The 21,819-nt window shown below is 54.9% G+C and overlaps 9 protein-coding genes across 9 annotated transcripts; 3 read left to right on the forward strand and 6 right to left on the reverse strand.

Moving 5' to 3' along the window:
• Window positions 1-416: 416 nt before the first annotated feature.
• On the reverse strand, window positions 417-1,158 carry BU26DRAFT_124337 (uncharacterized protein). The gene is made up of 2 exons (XM_033819559.1): window positions 1,034-1,158; window positions 417-989 (listed from the first exon to the last, which is right to left on the reverse strand). Exons 1-2 carry the CDS (start codon window positions 1,064-1,066, stop codon window positions 564-566), a joined length of 459 nt encoding a protein of 152 aa, XP_033678013.1. The 5' UTR covers window positions 1,067-1,158; the 3' UTR covers window positions 417-563.
• A 1,553-nt stretch (window positions 1,159-2,711) lies between these two features.
• On the forward strand, window positions 2,712-4,035 carry BU26DRAFT_581991 (uncharacterized protein; the record flags this gene model as incomplete). Its single annotated transcript, XM_033834516.1, has 2 exons — window positions 2,712-2,924; window positions 3,070-4,035. 2 exons carry the CDS (start codon window positions 2,712-2,714, stop codon window positions 3,637-3,639), a joined length of 783 nt encoding a protein of 260 aa, XP_033678014.1. The 3' UTR covers window positions 3,640-4,035.
• A 1,886-nt stretch (window positions 4,036-5,921) lies between these two features.
• BU26DRAFT_437485 (uncharacterized protein) lies at window positions 5,922-7,415 on the forward strand (the record flags this gene model as incomplete). The annotated part of the gene is made up of 1 exon (XM_033824236.1): window positions 5,922-7,415. One exon carries the CDS (start codon window positions 5,922-5,924, stop codon window positions 7,413-7,415), a length of 1,494 nt encoding a protein of 497 aa, XP_033678015.1.
• A 749-nt stretch (window positions 7,416-8,164) lies between these two features.
• On the forward strand, window positions 8,165-11,454 carry BU26DRAFT_543683 (Coatomer, beta' subunit). The gene is made up of 9 exons (XM_033831706.1): window positions 8,165-8,384; window positions 8,449-8,482; window positions 8,532-8,537; window positions 8,588-8,632; window positions 8,685-8,798; window positions 8,858-8,988; window positions 9,039-9,084; window positions 9,135-10,302; window positions 10,352-11,454. Exons 1-9 carry the CDS (start codon window positions 8,367-8,369, stop codon window positions 11,328-11,330), a joined length of 2,541 nt encoding a protein of 846 aa, XP_033678016.1. The 5' UTR covers window positions 8,165-8,366; the 3' UTR covers window positions 11,331-11,454.
• A 300-nt stretch (window positions 11,455-11,754) lies between these two features.
• On the reverse strand, window positions 11,755-12,933 carry BU26DRAFT_534509 (carbohydrate-binding module family 1 protein; the record flags this gene model as incomplete). Its single annotated transcript, XM_033831221.1, has 4 exons — window positions 11,755-12,191; window positions 12,262-12,622; window positions 12,688-12,775; window positions 12,830-12,933. 4 exons carry the CDS (start codon window positions 12,931-12,933, stop codon window positions 11,755-11,757), a joined length of 990 nt encoding a protein of 329 aa, XP_033678017.1.
• Window positions 12,934-14,548: 1,615 nt separating this feature from the next.
• Window positions 14,549-16,268, reverse strand: BU26DRAFT_437659 (FAD-binding domain-containing protein; the record flags this gene model as incomplete). The annotated part of the gene is made up of 4 exons (XM_033824251.1): window positions 14,549-15,032; window positions 15,146-15,653; window positions 15,719-15,916; window positions 15,971-16,268. 4 exons carry the CDS (start codon window positions 16,266-16,268, stop codon window positions 14,549-14,551), a joined length of 1,488 nt encoding a protein of 495 aa, XP_033678018.1.
• Window positions 16,269-16,502: 234 nt separating this feature from the next.
• Window positions 16,503-18,375, reverse strand: BU26DRAFT_493862 (putative Xaa-Pro aminopeptidase). The gene is made up of 4 exons (XM_033826165.1): window positions 18,076-18,375; window positions 17,995-18,020; window positions 16,737-17,860; window positions 16,503-16,685 (listed from the first exon to the last, which is right to left on the reverse strand). The coding sequence occupies exons 1-4, from the start codon at window positions 18,223-18,225 to the stop codon at window positions 16,594-16,596; spliced, it is 1,392 nt and encodes a 463-aa protein (XP_033678019.1). The 5' UTR covers window positions 18,226-18,375; the 3' UTR covers window positions 16,503-16,593.
• Window positions 18,376-18,569: 194 nt separating this feature from the next.
• Window positions 18,570-19,992, reverse strand: BU26DRAFT_523988 (uncharacterized protein). The gene is made up of 4 exons (XM_033830179.1): window positions 19,637-19,992; window positions 19,477-19,580; window positions 19,005-19,416; window positions 18,570-18,901 (listed from the first exon to the last, which is right to left on the reverse strand). Exons 1-4 carry the CDS (start codon window positions 19,847-19,849, stop codon window positions 18,839-18,841), a joined length of 792 nt encoding a protein of 263 aa, XP_033678020.1. The 5' UTR covers window positions 19,850-19,992; the 3' UTR covers window positions 18,570-18,838.
• A 440-nt stretch (window positions 19,993-20,432) lies between these two features.
• On the reverse strand, window positions 20,433-21,329 carry BU26DRAFT_437785 (uncharacterized protein; the record flags this gene model as incomplete). The annotated part of the gene is made up of 1 exon (XM_033824259.1): window positions 20,433-21,329. The coding sequence occupies one exon, from the start codon at window positions 21,327-21,329 to the stop codon at window positions 20,433-20,435; it is 897 nt and encodes a 298-aa protein (XP_033678021.1).
• Between the last annotated feature and the right edge of the window lie 490 nt (window positions 21,330-21,819).

Genomic DNA, 21,819 nt, shown 5'->3' on the forward strand with positions numbered 1-21,819 from the left:
GGAAAGAGCGAAGAGCGAGAGCGAGAGCGTCTGCGGCGCGGACATGTTTGGAAATTACTCGACATGCATAGATGGATCCGATGGAATCTATGTTGGAAACAGAGGGTTTTGTGAGGATTGAGGATTTGGGGGCTCTTGTTGAATGGATGCAAAACGGGTGGACTCCCGTCAGCTGAAGTGCGCTCACCCGACGCCTGAACACCATCGCAATGCCCCTTCACCGCCGGCTTGCCAAGTCGAGAAAATAGACGTGAGAAATAGGTATACATTTCTCACAGGCGTTCATACTCAGATAGTCAGACGGTCTGCTTGCGCGGTCTGCCGGGCGCATCCCCCACCTGCTCAAAGACACACATGTGAGCATTATGTGTATGTTTCTTATAGGCAGGTGTATACATAGAGGCGGTGTGGCACTGCTAGTCTCTCATAGGCTTAAGGAAAGAAGCTGAGCCAGCTGATGCAAAGTCTTTGCAGTCTTTGTTCGCACCCATGATTCATTGCGCGGCTGTTTCACCTTGGTGGCTGTCAAGCTGTCAAGCTGTCAAGCGGCGGGTCTTTGAAGATCATAGTGGAGTGGGTCTTCTGCATGAATGATCGAGGTGGAGCGATGACGATGGAAGATCATGCTTGTGCTGCTTCATTGGGTCCGGTTCGGGTAGTGAAGCGCAGCGTGTTTCGCGGCCTGGCGGTCGGCAATTGTTCGCAATTTCGACGACTGGGCGAAACGAAACAGAGTCGAGGCGAGAATGTCCAAGGTGGCGAGGTAAAAATAATATGGGCGATGAATTATCATAGTAGAGAGGGTTAAGTAAAGGTCTGATGATTGAAGCGCAAGGAAACCCGGAGTGGAGGTGCATAGATCGGTTCATGAGGCGGAAGAGTTGCTGGTAGGTCCGATTATGAGGTACCGGTTTGTAGTAGATTGTCGACGTTTCGAAACGTTCATGCGCCGGGGAAGTTTCGTTTGGACTGGAGACGTCAAACCAAGCCTGTACAGTCAGTCCGGGCCGACCATTGTCACCGACTTTCTTACCCCTTCGCACCTACGAGGCACGAAATGCAGCATCTGAGCCGCCCTGTATCGTTCCAAGGAATCAGCGCATAGCCTGGAATGCTACGTAGACTTGGGGCTTGGTAGCTCAAGGCAGCCCTGCCCAACTTTTGTCCCCAGACAAAGGCGGGGCAAGTGCATTGCAGATTAACCAGATACGATGTACTTTAGCAACCACAAGTGAGGGGAAAGACGACAGATGCAAACACCCGACGACCTCCGGGAACCCCCTTGGAAATTATCGGCCGCTAGAGACAGCAGCGCCCATCAAGTCGAGTCTGTGACAATCTCCTTGCTTCAGCAATGGACGTTCGGAAAGGTCTGGTATGTCGTCGGGGTTGCGGTGCTGACTCACAAGACATGGAGTACTTTCATGTGTATGTAGCGGAAGTTGCAGCGCGGAGTCCGTTGAATGACGGACATGACATCTGAATCGCGGAACAGCATGCATACAAAGCTGCACCGTATACCGTAGAACACATACCAACGCGCAATTGATAGAGCCGGACTCTTACAAAGAGTACGTGGAAGAGAGGGGCCGATGCCAAGCAAGGGCTGCTCATGAGGTGCAGCTTGCCGCGTATGCTCGACGATTGCGTCAAAGAGCAGAAATAGACTTATCTGTAATGGGAGAAGAAAGTCGAGTTGCTAAGAAAGGGAGCAAAGGAAGAGATCCTTCCAAAGAATCGGACGTTTGGTAGGCTATCGGTTCCAAGGGGAGAAAATCGAGAAATCCTGGATGCCACGTGCCCTAAGCTCACCCTCTCCGGCGGAATTTCTTTGTGGTTTCAACTCCATGGTCGCCACGCCCCTCTGTACTCTTCCCGCTTCGCGTGTTTTGGGGGACGTCACAAGATTCGCCGCGGTGAAGTCTAGGTGCAAGGACTTGAAATAGGTCTTGGTTCTTGGTCTCGACCATGTTGATGAAAGAAACGCGTTCTTGGAGCGCAGGAAATGAAACATGAAGGCGTCGAGGGCGAGAGATGGAGTAATGAAACAAAGACGGCCTTGAACCCTCGTGAGTGGAGGAAATGAAATGTGGGACAGAAATTGGGACGAGTAGAAACGGCGAAAAGAATTGAGGGCTGGGAGCAGACACAAGGTGCTCGGAAGCGTCCTAAGCGGGCAGGAGGCTCGATCGAGCCTCGTTTCCTGAGGCACCAGCGTGGAAACCAGGAGGTAGGCGGGAGTGTCCGTCTGCTGCAAATGTAGGGAGAAATGAGTCTAGCGAGGTGCGGCGGAGCATGAAATCGATAAACGGATGAACTACTGAGTTGAGCTCCTGGCATGGCGCTCCTTGGGAACTGCTGCGTCGAGCTTCGGCACTTTCGCAGCGTGTTGGCTTCCGGCCGGTCCCAAGCATGCACAGGCCGAAGTGACTCGTGGTGCTCTAAGAGAGGATTGGTGGCTGCAGGCTCAATAAAGAGGATGTCAGCCGGCGAGAGAGAGGTGCTACGGCGATGCAGGAGGCCGACGAAGACAGGATTCTGTCTTGGAGCATCCAGTGACAGCCGTTGCAGGAATTGCGCGCGGCGGCTGAAGAGCGGAAGGCAATCAAAAAATATATGGAGGCACATGTCGAGAGAGCGGCACCAACCCGCCCAGGGCGTGGTGGTGAGCATCGCAGGTCGCACCAAATGGACGGTGGCGCCTTCCCGAAATGAAGGGAAGGGTCCTGCGGGCAGGGGCGACCGCTGCGCCGCCGCTGATTGGCCGCCTGCCGCCAGCGTCAGGATTCGGAGGCAGTAGCAGAACTCCACCACCACGCAGCAGCCAGCGCTGGATACATCCATGGATACACCTCACCCAAGGCTCGCCGTGCTGGGTGGCATCCGCCGTGACGAGACTGTTCTTGCGCTGGCCGCCGTCCAGAGTGCGCGTGCTGCCGCGAGGTGCTCGTCCGGGTATTATGTGTAGCCAGGGGGGCCGGGGCTTATCCCTGTCTGGTTGTTTGAAGAGCACAGCCTCCGCGAAACAACCCTGAACGATGAGCGCCGGGTGCTAATTCGACTGTAAAGGAGGACGAGGCCGTGTCGCACGCAGCAGATGAAATCGCACAAGGCCGCACGCTCGCTGCCCATCCTGCTGCCCTCTGTTTGCTCGACTTCGCTGCGTTGCTGCGCTCGCCGCCGAAGCGCCGTCCCGCTGGCTATTTTCTGCGCGCTATCGAACGGCGCCCCGAAATCTCCTTTTCAGTGCGTGGCCCGATCCAGGGTGCCCGTTTGAGCGCGACTCCGCAAGGCACGGCTGGGCTGGCGACTCGCAGGCTCTTGTGGGCCCCTGCTTTGCTCATTTGGCGAAGCTCCCGCTCGACGGTCTGGGCGCCGCTCGCTGTGTTAGACGGCTTATTCTGCGCTCTTCCTCCTCACCACCGCTCCGCCTCGCCCACGCCTCCCCGTCTCTCCCATCCTCTCGACAATTCTCGACCGGGAACGCTCACTGCGATATCGCCTGCAGTGTGCACTTCTACCGCCGTCGCAGTCCCCTTCACCTCCGTTCTCCTTACGACCATCCGCCCACGACCCGCCCCGGGTAGCCGCTCCTTCGCCCGCCCACCCTCTCTCGCTCCACCGTTCCTTTGCTCGTAATTCAGCCAGCTGTGTCCCGACCGTTTGCTCGTCAACGTCGAAGTCGCTCGTTTCTCGCAGACCGCCTGTCCAGTCCGTCCCTCGCCGCCCTCACCTGACCCTGTCCACGCGGCGCCTTCGATCAGGAACAAAGGCACCCTCGCCAAACGATCGGCAAGCACATCCTTTGTGCGCAGCGTGGCATCGTCGCATCCCAGGAACACTTCTTTGAGGGTGCATCCCGCTGCGACAGGTCCTTTGTTGCGGCTCGCCTTCCATAGACAGCTGGGCGTGTGTCGGGTTTCGGTTGAGACAACGCTACGCCCGCCGCACTGGGACTGTCGAACTGTTTCCTCGCGAAACCAGAAACGACTGTACCGAACATGACGGCATAGGCCGACTGGACGAACAATCCTCCTCGCGACGCTTCATCTGAGCTGCCTGGAGTATCGGGCCTCCTTCTAGCTGCGCTGACAGCCTAGTGAGTCTCTCCACGGATTCGACATCTGGACCCGTGACCTGTGGCGCATATTGCTAACGCGCAGCCGCTCCAGGTCCACTCATTATTTTGCCCTTGACACGTCAAGTACACTCGTTTGAATCTTTACCCTGACAGTACGTTATTCGGCTTATGCTAGGTCTTTCCTAACGAGGGCAGATTCTCCATCTCTCAGCCTAGTTCTGATACCCTGAGTTACATACGGACATAGTGATTGAAGATAATAGTAAACATGCCGCGATCCTCGACAATATGGGCTGCAGCTCTGCTCCTGGCCAGCCTGTCTGGCTCAGGGCCGATGCTGACAACAGCCGAAGCCATGCCGGCACCTGGGCCGCAACAGACAGCAATGCGCCCAAGATACTACTTCCCTCGGCAGGTCAAGCGGCAGATTGTGACTAACTCAACTGCACCCGCCTCGTCGACGTCTTCTAGTTCGTCCTCGAGCAGCACGCCTGACCTGCAGTCGCGGCAGTCGCAGGGCGACCTCTCTTCCTTCTTCGAGTCGTTCTTCCACCTATCGTCGCAATCATCCTCGTCTTCTTCCTTGTCCGCGTCTTCGGAGCTGGGCAGCAGCTCACCCGATGCCACGAGCACAATGACGGTCGTTGTCACACCAGTACCCGTTCCAGCGTCAAGCGGTACGGGGAATGCGGTCTTCGATCCCTCGCTAAGCACAACATCCAGCTCGCAGCAGCCTTCGCCTGTAGTGCCATCGTCGGATCCGCAATCGTCTAACAACTTCGTGGGGTCGACAGCTGGCCTTCCAGAGACTATTATACAATCAACATCAGCTCCCGAACCCCCGGCTCAATCCAGCAATGTTGCTCCCCCAGTAATATCATCTCCAGCAAATGTGGGATCAACTGGCGGCATCCCGGATACCATCATTCCTGCCTCGTCAGCGGCGCCTCCCTCTGTCGTGCAACCGACCGGTATTTCCACTGCAGTGCCAGATGTTCCCGAAGCATCATCAGGGGTAGCTTCAACGGGTGGAATCCCCTCGTCAATTGTCCTCCCCTCTGAACCTGCCACTTCTGCACCGGCAGTTGCACCTACAGGTGGAATTCCTTCAACCATCGTGCAGCCTTCTGAGCCTGCGACCTCGGCGGCCGATAGTCCCCTCGAGTCTTCAGACGCGGTTCCTACGGGCGGAATCCCGGCGTCTATTGTCACTGCTAGCCCATCAGTCCCTTCGGCTGAGCAGCCTTCGCCCACTGGAGCTTCTACGATTCTTGGCCCCTTCATTATCCCTGGATCGACGGGCGGTATCCCTACTACTGTTGTTCAGCCTTCACCCTCGCTGGACCTGCCAATTTCTTCAGGGTTGGACGTTCCATTCGGCTCCACCGGCGAGATTCCCGCTCCCACCGGTTTGCTTCCTTCAGATCCGCTCTCCATACTTCCCTCTGGTTCAACAGGAGGCGTACCGGTTGTGCTTCCTACAAGCGATATCAACTTCTCGTCAGGCATTCCGCTCGTCTCGTTGCCTACATCTGGAATCGTCGTTGGGATTACGACCGCTTTTGGAACATCTGCGGCCGAAACCCCTACTCCAACTACCGGGCCCGCTGTGATCCCAACCTCTGAGAGCAAGAGTGACTCCGAAGGCCTACCGCTTTCTGATACAACGGCGCCAGTCATCCCTAGCTCGGTCCCCGGCGTGAGCGATTCGGCACCTGGACCCACCGCGCCTTCTACCGGTGATTCCAGCGCCACGCCCATTCCAATCCTTCCTACGAGCGGCTCAGAAATCTTGCCTCTCCCGTCCTCTCTACCAATCTCCTTGCCGGATCTCTCCAGCATGCTCTCCAGCATCGTCAGTGACCTACCTACCATCATCCCTGTACCTACTGGCACGGCGCCTTTGCCGACCGTCATTCCATCTACTATCGGTACTGGCCTTCCCTCGGGTCTTCCGACATCTCTTTCTGTGCCCATTTCTGTGCCCACTTCGGAGTCTACGCTTCCCCTCCCATCTACGGACATTCCGACCATTCTTCCCCCGACAAGCACCGGCATCTCGCTGCCCATTCCATCGTCAGGCGTTCCTACTCTGACCGTTTCTGGGTCAACATCCGGCATTGTTCCGCCTTCATCTGGGACTGGCGTTACTTCCGCACCTACAGCTATCAGCAGCACCGCCTCGGAGACGATTATACCTACTTCGGAAGAACCGTCTACCACTCTGTCGACGGTCCTTCCTAGCGATACCAGCGTGCCGCCAAGTTCTGCAAATGGCACTACCTCACAAGTGCCGATAAGCACGCCAAAAGTCACGCCAAGTAGCACATCGGAATCTGAGGCTATTACCATTCCCTTCACGCCGCCACCTACGAAGACTGGTCCGATGCATTCCATATTACCTACCGCGACCAACAGCGAGACAACCTACAACGTTGGCTCAAGCATCCTTCAGCAACCGTCGGGCTCTCCAACCGCGTCGGCGACTGGAATCCCTTCAGACATGGCGCAGTGGATTTCACCGCCTGAGGGCATGCCAACCAGCATTCCCGACGACAAGTTCCTCGGTCAGATCGGTTTCTACTTTGGTCTGAATTACGCATTCGTCAGTGCCAATGACGGTGGGAATCAGATCTTCACCTACCTGAAGAAGGCTGTTGCCGATGGCCTTGGTATTGAACAGGACGACGTCGTCAATTACGGCTTAAGGGCGGTCGACACTTCTCAATGGCAAGGCTTCATCACCACCTTGGCTGTTTTCATGATTCCGAAAGATCTGAACAGCACGCTAGCTCTGCAGATTCGCAACCCGGCTACACCCTTCTGGCACAACAAGAACGAGACAGTCAATCAGTTGACCAGTGTCGTCGATCCTTCCTGGCCCCTTCCGTATGGCAAGCTGCCAGGTGATTCCAGCCCGAGCCAGGACAATGACCCTGCAGCCACTGCAACCGGCGGTCCTGCGGACGGTGGAGCAATAGGCGGCGACATGGCTGCCAGCCGCAGGGTGAACCCCACCAGTGTTGGCATCGCCACGGGAGCCGTTCTCGGAGCGATGGCGTATGGTGCTGCCATGTTTTTCGTTGCGCGCCGGTACAGGAATAGGAGAATGGCACATCAACGGTCAAGCTCTGTGCCAAGCACCAGCAGATTTACGTACGGCTCCATGAACGGCCCTGCTTGGATGTCTGGTGGTCGCGGTCCTGGACGGTTGACGCCTGGTGGTCGAGACAGCCGAGGCAGCCGAGGAAGCAGCAGCAGCAACGGCCGCAGCGTACGGACGCAACAGATATCGGCTCCTGTCATGGCGGAAAACTCGCTTGGCTGGAACTGAAGAGGCTGCTCAAGTGCAACCGAGTCCGGCACGACTTTACGTGTCACTGTATCATATTCTGATGGAGGAGCCGACGCTCATATCCTCCCCACGACCTGCAAGGACGTCCGCTGTCCTTCCCCACGTGTAATTACCCACGGCTTCGCGGTTTCCTATTGCTTGGAGCACTCTGCATCAACGAGACTCGTCTCAGCTGGTGTGGTCCAGCCGAGGCTTCCTTTCTAACGTTCGGACACACTCTCTAACACCCCTATATCTTATAAGTCTTTTATTACCACATCTTGGATTCTCCTAGTATTTTCAGTTCTTAGATACCTGTCTATGCCGTTGCGCTAGACCTTTTCTTCTCTTTACGATGGCGGATTCGGCGGTTGAGGAATCATGTGCGGGCATTTACCGAGCATCTGCATGGAGTGGAGTCTCGCAGCGAGCGATGTGGCTTGTGGGGAGGTCACGTAAATAGTTGTAGTGGATGAGAAAACAAGAAAAGTTTACAATAACCCGCCGTATTCTTGACTGTGACGGTAATGATATGCTCATGGTGCATGTGGTTTACCTAGGTAAACAATCTCTGTGTTGCAAGCATGAATAAAATGATGACTTTCTAGCGTTGGCCTTGCCGAGAGGCGGTGACTTTCTGGCCCTTTCGTCTGCTTTCAATAGCTTCTCTGGTCCTGCCATTTTGGGAAGGATCCACTTTCCCGCGCGAAGTCTTGGCAGGGCCTCACCGAGCACACATCTCGACTGCGAGCGCGGGGACCAAATACACGTCGACCACGGCTACGCACTAGGCTTCTATCTTTCACCTAGGATTTTGCGCAGTACTCGAGCCACCATACCTGCCTTTCCGAAATTTCGACTGCCTGGTTTTGCGCTTGCAGACTGGCTTTAAGTAGCCACGTCTTCTAATTCACCCCTCTGCTCACCTCAACTCAAGCTCCAGCTGCGAACATGCGTTTAGACGTAAAGGTATGGCGGCAGCGCATATAACTCAAAATAAGCATGGCAATGGCTAACGAAGCCCCCACTATAGAGGCAGCTCTTTGCGCGGTCGGAGAGGGTCAAAGGTGAGCTGCGCGCCAGCTGCACAGAAGATGCTGAACTAACGTTCTATAGGAATTGGTAGAAACTGCGACTCTAGGTACCCGAACCCTTGCTAAGATATCCCGCAGACTTCCACCCGACCGAGCCATGGATCCTCACGACGTTATACAGCGGTATGCATGTGCGGAGAACATGTCGGCGAGGGCAGGGCGCTGACGGCAGCAGGACACGTTCACATATGGTCCTACGTTTCTCAGTCGATCGTCAAGACGTTCGAGCTCACCGATGTACCTGTCCGGGCGGGTCGCTTCATTGCGCGGAAGAATTGGATAGTCGCCGGTGAGATACCTCAGCTTTACAATTTAGACAGTGGGAGAGATTGACATGAGGGACTATAGGCTCCGATGACTTCCAGATGCGCGTATACAACTATAATACTTCGGAGAAGGTTACGTCGTTCGAGGCGCATCCAGACTATATTCGCGCGATCGCTGTTCACCCGACGCAGCCTTTCGTGTTGACGGCCAGCGTGGGTAGCTATAAGGATATATACGACGTACCGGGCTGATACGGTTGCAGGATGATATGACTATCAAGCTGTGGGATTGGGACAAGTCATGGAAATGTGCGCGCACCCAGATGTCCTTTAGCGTAGCCTCTGCTAACGGTCTGCAGGTGTGCAAGTCTTCGAGGGTCACAGCCACTATGTTATGGGCATTGCCATAAACCCCAAGGATCCCAACACTTTCGCCTCAGCGTGTCTTGACAGGACGGTCAAGATATGGTCCCTGGGCAGCTCCGTTCCTAACTTCACGCTTGAGGCGCATGAGGCCAAGGGTGTGAACTTTATCGACTACTACCCTCAGTCCGACAAGCCTTATCTCTTGACCACTTCCGATGACCGGACCGTCAAGGTATGGGACTACACTACGAAAGCCCTCATTGCTACCTTAGAAGGCCACACTTCGAACGTCAGCTTTGCAGTATATCATCCCGAACTGCCTGTCATAATATCTGGTTCCGAAGATGGCACTATCAAGATCTGGCATTCGTCGACATACAGGTTAGAGCAATCGCTGAACTACGGTCTTGAGCGAGCGTGGTGTGTTGCGTATCAGAAAGGCAAGAACGGCGTAGCTCTCGGTTTCGACGATGGAGCTGTCGTCATCTCGATGGGTCGGGAGGAGCCGGCCGTCAGTATGGATGCTGGAGGCAAAGTGCTGTGGGCAAGGCATAACGAAATCCTCACGGCCGTCATCAAAGGCAACGAGAAGCTGAAGGACTCAGAACGACTCACGCTCCCCACCAAAGATCTTGGATCGACCGAAATCTATCCTCAGTCGCTGCTGCACTCGCCCAATGGACGGTTTGTCGCCGTTTGTGGTGACGGAGAGTACATCATCTACACCGCACTCGCTCTTCGCAATCAAGCCTTCGGATCCGCATTAGATTTTGTCTGGGCGTCGAAAGAGCACGATAAGGACTACGCTATCCGGGAATCATCTACGAGCGTCAAAATCTTCCGCAACTTCAAGGAGCGAAGTGTGCTGAACGTTGGTTTTTCAGCCGATGGTCTGAGTGGCGGCATTCTCCTGGGTGTCAAGGGACAGGGCGGTATCGGTCTGTTCGACTGGGACACAGGCGCCCTCGTTCGAAGGATAGAGGTGGACCCTAAAAGCGTGTACTGGTCGGAGAGCGGAGAGCTCGTGACGCTAGCGACAGAGGACACGTTCTACGTCCTGCGATACTCCAGGGAGAACTATCTGGAGGCGGTGCAGAACGGAGAAGTTGACGAGGATGGCGCGGAGTCGGCTTTCGAAGTCGTCTGCGATATCAATGAGAGGTAAGTCTTGGAGCACGGAATCGGAGTTGAACGGTTGCTAACAGTATAGCGTACGTACCGGTACCTGGGTCGGAGACTGCTTCATCTACACCAACAGCACCAACCGCCTAAACTACCTCGTCGGAGACCAGACGTACACTATCTCACACTTCGATGCTCCCCACTACCTCCTTGGATATCTCCCTCGTGATTCTAGGATCTACGCCGCAGACAAGGATGTCAACGTCGTCTCTTTCGCTCTCTCACTGGCTGTTGTAGAATACCAAACCCTCGTGCTTCGAGGCGATCTCGAAGCCGCCGAGGAGCTTCTTCCCTCTGTTCCCAAGGACCAAAACAATAAAATTGCCCGTTTCCTCGAAGGCCAAGGCTACAAGGAGCTTGCTCTTAAGGTCGCTACCGACCCTGAGCATCGCTTCGACCTCGCCCTCTCGCTAGGGGACCTCCAGCAAGCCGTCGAAATCGCGCGCGAGCAAGACACGGAACACAAGTGGAAGACCGTCGGCGATGCCGCCCTCACCGGCTGGGACGTTAAGCTTGCGCAGGAATGCTTCGTCAAGGCCAAGGACTTGGGCTCTCTCCTCCTTGTCTATAGCGCTACGTCTGACGCTGCTGGTCTCCGCGAACTGGCCTCCCTCGCTGAAGCCGCGACCGCGAACAACGTGGCTTTCTCAGCTCTCTGGCAGGTCGGCGATGTGCAGGGCTGCATCGATATCCTCGTCAAGACCAACAGACTAGCGGAGGCAGTGCTGTTCTCGCAGACGTACAAGCCCAGCGTCACCACAGAATTGGTCAAGAAATGGAAGGCCAGCTTAGAGAAAGACGGGAAGTCGAAGGTTAGCCGGCTATTGGGGGTTCCGCCGTATGATGGCGAGGGCGACGCGGAGATGTTTCCTGACTGGGAGGAGTATTTGAGGCTGGAGAGGGAGGGCGGAACGGTGGAGGATTTGGCGCAGCCTGAGGGAGATGAGGAGGCTGATGGCGCGGAGGAGGAAGAAGTTGCTGAGGATGCAGAGGAGGAAGAGGAGTAGAAAATGCGCCTGGCATGATTTGACGATCTGAAAGGGAATCATCTTTGGACATTGCTGTCATGCGTTTTCTTCGATCTTGGTTTCTCGGCCGAGTCGGTAGAGGAATGAAAATGATACACTGTTCACCTTTATCAAGCGCTCATTGAGCATTCCGTGATTGTTTATTCCCAAGTGACAGCGCGAAAAGGAACATGCGCACTCTGGAAGGGACTGCCAAGGCGTAGGAGGGTTTTGCTCCCACACATGCACATCAGAAAGCTACGAGCACAAGCACATTGCCATCAATGCCATGGCAATTCGCGATTTGACGTTAAAAATCGATGCGTCATGCTGATCTGATATCGAAACAATATAACCCAACGCAAATGCTACAAAACCCCCGTTTTCCCAAGCCAAGCCCCCATCCCTAGAATATCTCGTAGAACTACAAGCACTGCGAATAATAATCCCCATTCGCCTTACACGTGCTCCCCGCCGCGCACGTCGTGCACCCGGTAAACCCTTTCCCGCCGCACTGCTGATACTTGGCGGACGTGCAAGCCGCCGGCGTCGTCGGGGTAGCCGGCTTCGCGCTCGTGACCAGCGTCGTTGGCGCAGAGGACGGCGCCGCCGCCGAAGAAGGCGCTGACGAGGGTGCGGATGAGGGCTCGGGATTGGAGGGCTGCGAGTTGCCCGTGCCGTCCCAGACTGGGGGGCCGGGGATCGGGTACGTGGTTGCGGTCATGGCGGCGCTGCCGTCGATGTTGAAGTTGATGCCCGGGTCGCTGGCGCTGTAGGCGCCGGGGAAGGAGACTAGGGCTGAGGCTGGCGGGCTGGCGGTCCCGGTTCCGGAGACGGTGAGTTGGGCGCATTCCGGGTAGACTGGTCGCTCGTTAGCACTTGCATTCCCCTTAAAGGCCAGAGCAGTGCAAAAGAAGGGGAGTAGACTAACACTGCGGATTGTTGGCCTGATGCAGCGCCAACAACTCATGCCTAATCAGATACTCTCCGGGTGCCAAACTCGCCGGCACCGTCGTCGTCCAATTCAGCGTATCTGTAATCTGGTCGCCGGCCCACTTGCCCGCGTTCTGCGTCCCGCTCACCAAGCCTTCCTCGTCGATCTTGAACCATACTTTGCCGGCGCCATCCCAGCTGTTGCAGCCGGAGCTGGGGCATTTCGCCATGTAGATCATGACGGCTGCGGGGCGGTGCGTCCATTGCGTCCAGTGGGTTTTTATTGTGGAGCCGGCGGTGACGGGGGCGGATACGCCAGTGCCGAGCGTGCCGGCGTTGTTGCAGCGGATGTTCACGGTCTATCGATGGGGTCAGTAAAACGAGGGGATAGTTGCGAATGCATCGTGGGTACGGGAGTCCTTACGGTAAGATCGGCGATCAATAGGGGGTTAAAGGAGGAGTATTGGCGCTGGATGGTTACTTGGCCCGAAGCAGAGTTATAAGGTTGCCATCTGGAAACATGTTAGATGCAGATCGCGGGTCGATCGAAGTTTGACAGCACATACCCTTGGTAGTCTTTGCCGTCGATTGTGTAGATACCGACACCGCCGTGGGCGCTCGCCGTAGCGATTAATGAAGCCACGGCCGCAATAGTTGTGGAGAACTTCATGGTGACTGGATACTAAACCCCAAACACTTCCCTTTGATTTCAAGGAAACCCTAGCAGGCAAAATGCAGAAGCAAAGGGAAGGGAAGGGAATGTGAGGTAGGGATGAAGACCAAGAAACAAACAATCTCAAAGGCTTGGGGATCGGCCTTGATATACATGTCCACATCCCCTCATTCTCTCCTCCAGCCCACCCCTCGTGACGATGCTGGATATTATGGCCACAACCTCTATACCCCTCCTAGCCCAGAAGAGACATCGCAAGCCTGCTTGCGCAAGCGCAAGCTTCGGTTGACATGCTTATTCCGCTCTCCCTCCTTGCCGTCCTCCAGGGCCCCGGAAATCTGGGGTTTCTGTGAAACCATCACACACCGGGCGAAGACTTCCCCCCAGCATGCGAAAACTTGTGGAAAGTGTCCAATGAGAAGGGTGTTTTCAGCAAGAGGGGCCGGAGATACTGTCGGTCCGACGGTTGAGGTTGCCGCACCGGGGCGGGCATAAATGAAGCGCGCAGGGATTTAAATAGCCGGAGGGCTTCATCCGCGAAAAATGTGGTAACGTGCCACGACTTACCTCGAGGCAGAATATATCAAGGTGTGTGTGGAGCTTGGAATCGTCGAGAAAACTCGCTCACGTCGTCGTGATGACCGTTCCGTCTACGAAAAAGAAGGAACTGAAGATATCGAGGTTTTGAAACTCAGAGCGCAGTTGAAAAGACGCTTGAGATCTAAACAGAAACGTAAAAGAAAAGGCTCGATAGCCGCACCGGACCAAGCTCCTCCCCTGTGGGGTAAAGGCGAGAAGAAAAAAACACCCACCGGCGAGACTTCGTAAACCCCTTTCGCTTATGCGTGTTGCCTTCGTGACGCCCCTATCGCGCACGACAATTCCTAACGGCCCTGCATATAGTAGCGCGCATGCGTTCAACCAAGCTATCGAACAGGAATGACTTGATCTGCCAATACGAAAAAAAAGCTGGGGAAGAAGAGGCTTGGCCCTGCCGGTCACAAAATTAGCGTGCGTCTGGTTCCTGGTGGTCGGCTGGGTGAATGTTTAGCAAGGGGTCTCGAGCAGCTTGAAAGATCAAAAGGTTCCTGGTAGTATATAGAGGACGCGTCCATTATGCGTCGAGAACGAGGGCGCTACTGTCGGCAGTGTCGATACGGTTCGGTCGAAGCGGAGCGAGCTGAGGGGTGCTGCGGAGACGATGGAGGTCCGCTTGGATATTAAAGAATCGATAGCGCCATGCAGTGATGCCCATTTTATAGACGTGAGCAGGAAAGCGTCGATTATGAGCTCACACCTGTGCTGGCAGATGCCTTGATGTATTCGAGTCATCGTAATTGCGATGAAAAGAGTTGAAGAGGAAAGTTTCAACTCTTATGGGATACGCTCTGCTGACTAATCATCTAATCAAGCGAACTTCCACGACCTCGGTATAAGCAGTCTCACACTTCAAGCCTCGATTTTGTTTCCATCGCAAAGCGCGAGCTATTTGAGATCATAAGAACAGCCGGGGAGAGTATTGAAGCTCTCGCCTGCCACCTGGGACCTGGCGCACCTCCAGAGCGGGTCTACTCGCCGCTTCGGCATAGCCCTCAGCGCCTTTGCACAAGACTCAAGCAAAAAGCTTGAACCCACCCTTAACCTGCCGCTGGAAGACACCCTCAGGATCATACTTCTTGCTCACCTCCCTCATCAGCCGGACCGATTCCTCCCCATAACCTCCCAGCACATCCTGCCACGCGCCCGCGTAATTCGCATATTTAAACGATCTCAACGCGCCCTCTTCCTGCGCAATTCCTTCGATCCCTTTCACCATCTCCTTGCTCGCGCTCACCAAACGCTCCGCAGCGGCACCATCCTCGAAATCCAGAATGACCTCTACACTTATAAGGTTCCTCTCAGGGTGAGAGTCCGGCGGGAAGCCTAGGCTATTAGGCGTAGAGGGAACCGGGGGCATTGACTGCAGAACGTAAGAAGTCAAGAGATTTGCGGTGGGGAAATCGGCAACGAGGGAGATGGAGGTCTCGTTCCAGAAGGTGCGGATGCGGGAGAGTATCGTGGGCGAGATGGCGATGGTGATGGCGGCCCAGTGTCGACTGCGAGAGAAGAATGTTAGCTTTACAGAAGATCTGAGTGGAGTCGTGTGGCTGCAGGCGGTGCATTGTGAACTGAAGGGCGCGTGGAGAACGTGAGAGCAGCTTTGACTTACTGGAACTTCGATGCGCCGGATCCCGCAGTCAATTCCTTCGCGAATGCTCCGGCAGTGTCATTCCGTAAGGTGTCATACAGTTGCGGTTTGATATCCGTCAAGGTCCGCGCTAGGCTCTCATTTACCGCCTCAGGACGCGTATAGTACATGCCCGTCGAAGCGACAGCATTCGGCTCGGATCCATACTGGAACAGAACCCAGCCCGCAATATGCGGATCAAAGTTCTTTGGGTCCTTGATCTCAGTAAACGCATCTAACAATTGCTTCACGACGTCGTCAGCGAGGGGAAACACAACGAGGCCGCCCCAGAGCGGACCATGGGGGAAGATTTTCAAGTCGAAGCGCGTGACGACGCCGAAGTTGTTCCCGCCGCCCTTGAGAGCGACAAAGAGGTCCGGATGGAATGTAGCGTTTGCGTTGACGACGTCACCGGAAGCCAGGACGACTTCGAAGTTCGTGACGTCGTCGCAGATCCAGCCGCGCTCAGGAGAAAAGAAGCTGACGCCTCCTAAGGTGGCGAGACGGTTAGTATGTGTGCAATGTATGTCAAAGGAGAGCAGAGGAACTACATACCGTTTGTTATCAGACCGCCGACTCCTACGTCTCCAATCCTACCTGCTTGAACGGAGAGGCCTTTGGGTTCCACCGCGTCGTACACAGGTTGCGATAAGGCGCCGGCTCCGATGGACACGGTGCCGTCGTGCTCAGAGAGCTGGACTTCGTCTATGGCGCGCAAATCGATGGTGATGCCGTTTTCAGCATTAGCAAAGCCTACGAGAAACGTCAGTAGTAGTACAGCAACATAAAAACAAGAAGATATTGTACCTTTATTCGAACTGTGCCCTCCGCTGCGGATTGCGAAAGGGACCGAGTCACACTCGCCAAGGGTCTTGACGATCAAGGAGACATCTGCTGTAGACGCCGGGGCCGCAACACAGGTGGGTAGAACCCGTGCCCCTGCGTATGCATATGAACCAATTGACTCATTGTACGGTCCACTACCTGGGAAAACGACCTTGTCTGACAGCAGTGAGTGTAAAAGATTACATGCAGAGTCCACCTTGCTACCGGTGGCGACCGCAATAAGAACCTGAAGGAAGCGGATCTGTCGAACGAGATTCATCTTCAGTTGCGGGTGTGACGCAGTTTAGCGGAACTTGTTTCGAGGCTGTTCTCGTTAGTAGAAAACGGACTGATAAAAGGTCGTGCTCTACCCCGCAGATAGACTGCCAAGGACTCCTCGAGGATACGGCGTAGTTTTCACGGGAATCATGCATGCAAGTTACCGGGGTTATCGGGTGAAACCTCACCGCGCCGATATGTCAATAAGCTATCTGTACAGGAGTTCAATACCTACAGCAATCGACTCAAATGGCCAGTGCGAATGATAGGACGTCGAATGTCAACGAGCGTTGTGCAAGCAGCTCCTATCTCACCTTGGCGTCACTTTACCCAGACTTGATGATATTGACCACTTCATCGACCTCCTTCGGTGTCGGTGTCAGGTTCTCATATCCCGAATCTGTAATCAAGATGTTGTCTACACACAGTCAGTTTGAGCTCACAAAATCGAGAACCTTGTATCGCTTACCCTCGATCCTAACGCCACCCACGCTCCAGTACTTTTCTAGTACCCCCTTGTCGATATACTTCGCCTGCTCTGGATTCTCAAGATATGGCTCGATAATGAACCTACAGAAATAGATGCCCGGTTCCACAGTAATGACGCTACCAGCCGGCAACGGACCCCTAACTCGCAAATACCGGAACATGGAGTCCGTGTCCTTGTAGTTGGGGTTGCCGCCCGTGTCGTGCGTATCCATACCCAAGTAGTGTCCTAGACCGTGAGGAAAGAACGCGACGCTCGTCCGGGATTTTAGAATCTCTTCGGCGGAGCCTTTCAATATACCAAGTTTGAGGAGGCCTTCAATGGCGATCTTGTGTGCGAGTTCGTGTACGTCATCCCAGAGGACGCCGGCTTTAAGAGCCGCGATGCACTGATGCTGCATCTCGAGGACGATCTTATAGATGCCTAGACTCTCCTCAGAGAAAGACCCTGAGATGGGGTAGGTGCGAGTGATATCGGAGCAGTAGCAGTCGATCTCGCATCCGGCATCCAGGAGCAGCAGGTTCTGGTTTGTGATAGGTGCGTCGTTATTGACATAGTGGAGAGTGGCACCATTCTCACCAGCCGCGACAATGGAATGGTATGCTTGGTGCTTCGCATTACGCTCAAGGCAAGACTTGATGAAGACCGCTTCAAAGTCTGTCTCGTTCTTGGCCTTTGGTGCGGCTTTCATGACGTTGACGTGCGCGACTGTAGAGATGGCGTTCGCCTTCCGGATTAAGGCAATCTCGTAGGGCGATTTTGTGACACGGCAAGTCTCGATCGCAGGCTTGAGGAGGTCAAAGTTGGTTTCTTTGTATGAGAGGAAGGTAATGTCATCCGAGATTTGTTCTGGGATAGCGTAGATGGTGGACTGGGCACTGGCGTGCGGGGAGGCCAGATGGGAGTTGACGCCCTGTGTGGTCTTCACCTCATCAACGTCGTACTTCTCTTTCGCTTCTTCAACGGTCATCGGCAGGCCGGACCAGATCACCTCATCGGGCTCGATCGGTGGGATGAAGAGGGTTAGCTTGGAGCTACCCATATCATAGGTCAGATACGAGTCCGGAAGATTGCAGCCGCTTAGGTAGAAGAAGAATCGTCGCTGCCTATAGTCAATCTTGTTAGCATAGCCATATAGATCAGCTTGGCCTTCCATAGGATGCCATTGGAATGCTACATTGGCATCGAGGCTCTAGACTTCCGTGAACTAATCCTTTCCTCAATGAAAATATGCACGTACCTGAAAGGTGCAGGTTCATCGTTATCCTTCGATCAGTCAGCCAAAAATTATCTCACATCCCGACTCTCGAAGCAAACATACCTCAAGCAACCTGCTCTTCTGCGCCTCCAAGTAAATAGTCCCCGTCTTATCACCACCCTTCGCCACAATCCATTCCGCGACCTTCTTCGCATGTGCCTTGGCCGGGTACTTGCCCTTGAGAATGTCTTCGTAGTTCTCCGCAGTACCCATTATGCTTCTCGAGATTTAAGGGTGTTACAGCTATGGTGGGTGAGAGGGGAGGATCAGATAGGTCGATTAGGTAGGTCCAACGTCGGAGCTGTTGCACGGGTTTATCTGAGAAGAACTCTGAATGCCTAGCACTCCATGGAGAAGGTGAAGTTGATGTGGTGGGGTCCTCAGGTCAGGTGACTGCGGCTTCGGGTAGACGCGGGCTTACGATTGGCCCACAGGCGGCGCGCGGCACGGTACATCAAAGGAGGGCACAATACGCTGCTTTCCGAAGCAAGGGGCAGACAATGCGTGAGCTCAGGAGATTCCCGAGGTGATGGCAGAACCTTGGGGGGAAGCGATCACTATCATGTGCGGAAGCTTTTTTCATTATTCTGCCCTCTCTTGTCACTGCGTACTAACATGCCTGGCATGAGGACTTTATATCTAATTTCCCATGCTATAGATGCTCCATGTGTCGTGCAATTAGCGAGGTATGCGTCCAAAACCCGAATGGAATCGCCGAAGTACTCCTTATCCTGGATTATCGCGTTGGCTATTGTCAACGCGCCCTAAAACGCCAGAAACTGTCCGCCTAAAAACGTTGAGTAATGAGTATGGAAATTGTTACACATCAGTCCTTCCACCTCGCGAGGAACTTGGCCATGTCGTCTGAGGGCATGGGAGCCGCGGCGTTCTGAGACTTGCGTTAGCCTAATTTGGGCGGTAATATAGTCGAGACGTAGGCGCGAAAGAGGAGCGGTGTGCTCTTCCGGCGACTTCAGAAGTTTGTGACGTACCGTGTTCGCCATGCTAGACACTGAGTGTGTCTGGCTCTGCGTGATTGTAGTCTGTATCTTGGGCGTAGGTAGTATTGCCTTCGCAATGTTCACAGAGCTAGTCGGATATTGAGGGGTGGCCTTCTTCTTCGTGATTTTGGTCTTAGGCACAGGCTGCATTGGCGCATACCGCGTCGGCCCCGTTTGCATTGTGTATTCCACAGCGAATTCGCCCTCGTCGGGTTGTGCGTTGGCCGGATCTTGAGTGGTCTGGTCGTCTGTGTCGGGGCCACCCGTGCCCGTAACTGTTTTCATACCATTCTTGATAGCAACAGGATCGGGGAATGTGCCGGTCATGCCCGAGTAGGAGAAACGGTCGGAGTAGAATGTAACGGTCCCGCCGGTTTGCCCAACGGCGATCAGCTGGAGAAAACTAGTGTTGAAAGTGCTTAGTACGCTTGCGCGGAGTAACGCTGGGGAAGAGGCGACATACTATGCGTTCGCGGGCGTGTTGGCGCCAACGGTCGTGCCCACCATGCCCTGGGCCTGGTTTCCTGCCGCGAAGGCGCCGGAAGGTGTTATTTGCACAAGTTGTTGCTACACGCGCATGTCAGCCTTACTGAACATTTCCTGCCTAACGTTTATCCACTCACGATGGTGTTCACATCGTTTCCGCCCGCGCAAAGCCACAGCGTGTAGGTTGTGAGGTCTGCAATTTCCGGTCCATCACCGCCGTCTTGCCACGCTGCCGATAGCGCTGATCCGGCCTTCAGTGTGCTTCCTGCTTCTGGCTTAGTGAACTTGATACCGTTCACCAGCGTTGTGAGGGCGACGACCACGGCCAAGGGTGCCAATATCCGTGTCATGATGGGAGAACGAAGGGGTAACGAGCGACAGCGAGAGCGAACGGAGTGTTGCGGGCCGATACAGCGGAAGAAACGGACAGCGCGGGGTACTGATCGTATTGGGGTATCAGCGAAAGATTGCGGGTGTCAGCGAGTGCGGAGGGTGGCAGTTGTGTGTGTTGAGTTTGGTCTGAGCTTCCGTGGTTGATTTCAAGATGTGGCGCCGCGTTACGCAGCCAGGGGCGGGCTTGCCGCAGATTGCACTAGGCTACATCGGGGAAGAACAGCATTCCATCGCTCCTTCTCGACTGCGAACGAGAACAACATGGCTCTCGAGAGGAGCACTTCGGATTCGGTCATCTCTATGTACTACCTGGTATCAAAGGCTGGCCTAGAACATCCGTTCTACAAGCCGGGCTCAAGCTTACAATTAAAATATTAGGACCTTGGAGTTAGTCGGGTCACCTACAACTTGTGCCCATTGCCTTTCAACAATGCCGTACATTTTGACCCCAAGACGCCTTCAGCATGCATGCTCAGAAGATAGTTGCGATTCCAACAAGAGCAAAGGAAATAAAATCCCCCATCGGCCGATGCATCCGGCTCAGGCCTGCGCCTGCCGGTACTTTGGGTTCGATATCCGCAGATTGAACGACGACGGCAACCTTGTGGCTATCGTGGCAGCCTGCCCAGCTTTTTGTAGCGTGACGGTCAACTCCCTCATCTTCTCCGGCGAAAGAATCTGAAGATCAAAATGCAAAAGGAACTCTACACAAAGCTCCAACCGGCTAAGCGCGACGTCATCCACGCCGCCTACAGCAGCAAAACGCTTCTGTGGCCAGCGATGGTCCTCAAGAGATTTCATAGCCACAACAAGACAAGCAAGGACCAGTCGATGCATTGTGCGGTGCGTGAGCGGAACGCTCTTGTCAATGACACAAAGTCGCAGAATGTAGGAACCAGCAGCAAGCCAAACTCCGGTGGATAACGGACAGTACTGCTGAATACGATTGACATAGTCTTCTAAGCCGACCTTTGGAACGGTCTTTGAGAAGAATTTTCGGGCCATGTTGGCCCGCTGTACCCACTCAGGCTCCGCCCCTGCGCCGATGTCGTGGGTGATGGTGGGCTCATCGTGGCTCGCCTCTGGTGGTGCAAGCTCTGTCGGTTGCGTTTTCTCTCTTTCGGCTGGAATGGGTGTTGCTGGCCTGGAGGCCGTACGTCGGTGGTGCCGTACCGGGCCAGCCTGGTTTTCCTTTCCAACCGGGGTAACTGGGGTCCGTGGGCGAGATAGCGGCGGTGTTGCAGGAATGTCGCCAGCGGCATTCGCCAGGGACAGGACTGAGCGCATAATCGTCTTCACGGCGGTCTCTCGGGACATGCTCATAATATCGAGTTCTTCCTCGGCCGGCGGGGATGGCGCATCACGGATGCTGAGGCCGCCAAACTCGGGAAGGACGCCAGCATCGCCAGCCGGATTCGGCGCTGATGGTGGATTCATTACTCTCTTGACCGGTGCATCCACGAGCCCGGGTCGTCTAAGAGCGGGCGAAGTTGGATGGCAGACTTGAAGCATTTGGGCTCGACGATAGGAGTGTGTAGCCGAGGTTGACCGATGGCACTACCCATACAGGAGACGAAGAGAGAGCTCGAGGTGGTGGTGATAGCTCGGAGCTGTTGGCGCTTAGGAATGTACCAAGAGCCCCAGCGGGCAAATGCTTACATTGACTTTTTGCAATTCGGCGGTACACCCTTGGGCGAATCAGAGGGAGAAGGCGGGATGGACGGGCGTTGATAACTTGGGAAGTGCACGGGGACGGTCTGCGTGAAAGGCTTCCGAGCGCTTGTTGCAATCTCGCGTGCGGCGTAAGGCTGGAAGTTGGTGATAACAGCAAAGTGGAAGGGGGAAAGTATCTTGACTCGGGGGTGAGGAAGTTGGTGAGAGCGAGTTGTAGTGATTTGTAGGTCGAGGACGCTAGTGGAGATTGCTG

This window comes from Trematosphaeria pertusa, assembly GCF_010094035.1.
Source record: "Trematosphaeria pertusa strain CBS 122368 unplaced genomic scaffold BU26scaffold_18, whole genome shotgun sequence".
Lineage (NCBI taxonomy): Eukaryota > Fungi > Ascomycota > Dothideomycetes > Pleosporales > Trematosphaeriaceae > Trematosphaeria > Trematosphaeria pertusa.

What these genes read in the sequence shown, in the direction of transcription:
- BU26DRAFT_543683 (XM_033831706.1), top strand. An exon ending in CTTTCGTGTTGACGGCCAGC is followed by an intron (nt 8,989 to 9,038) that starts GTGGGTAGCTAT and finishes ATACGGTTGCAG; the next exon opens with GATGATATGACTATCAAGCT. An exon ending in TTGGGACAAGTCATGGAAAT is followed by an intron (nt 9,085 to 9,134) that starts GTGCGCGCACCC and finishes AACGGTCTGCAG; the next exon opens with GTGTGCAAGTCTTCGAGGGT.
- BU26DRAFT_124337 (XM_033819559.1), bottom strand. Translation starts at nt 1,066, where the DNA reads ATGCTGCATTTCGTGCCTCGTAGGTGCGAAGGG. An exon ending in TGCCTCGTAGGTGCGAAGGG is followed by an intron (nt 990 to 1,033) that starts GTAAGAAAGTCG and finishes CTGACTGTACAG; the next exon opens with GCTTGGTTTGACGTCTCCAG.
- BU26DRAFT_523988 (XM_033830179.1), bottom strand. Translation starts at nt 19,849, where the DNA reads ATGACACGGATATTGGCACCCTTGGCCGTGGTCGTCGCCCTCACAACG. An exon ending in AACACGCCCGCGAACGCATA is followed by an intron (nt 19,417 to 19,476) that starts GTATGTCGCCTC and finishes TTTCAACACTAG; the next exon opens with TTTTCTCCAGCTGATCGCCG. An exon ending in TGTCTAGCATGGCGAACACG is followed by an intron (nt 18,902 to 19,004) that starts GTACGTCACAAA and finishes CGCAAGTCTCAG; the next exon opens with AACGCCGCGGCTCCCATGCC.
- BU26DRAFT_493862 (XM_033826165.1), bottom strand. Translation starts at nt 18,225, where the DNA reads ATGGGTACTGCGGAGAACTACGAAGACATTCTCAAGGGCAAGTACCCG. An exon ending in GATGAACCTGCACCTTTCAG is followed by an intron (nt 17,861 to 17,994) that starts GTACGTGCATAT and finishes GATTGACTATAG; the next exon opens with GCAGCGACGATTCTTCTTCT. An exon ending in GGGTGGCGTTAGGATCGAGG is followed by an intron (nt 16,686 to 16,736) that starts GTAAGCGATACA and finishes GACTGTGTGTAG; the next exon opens with ACAACATCTTGATTACAGAT.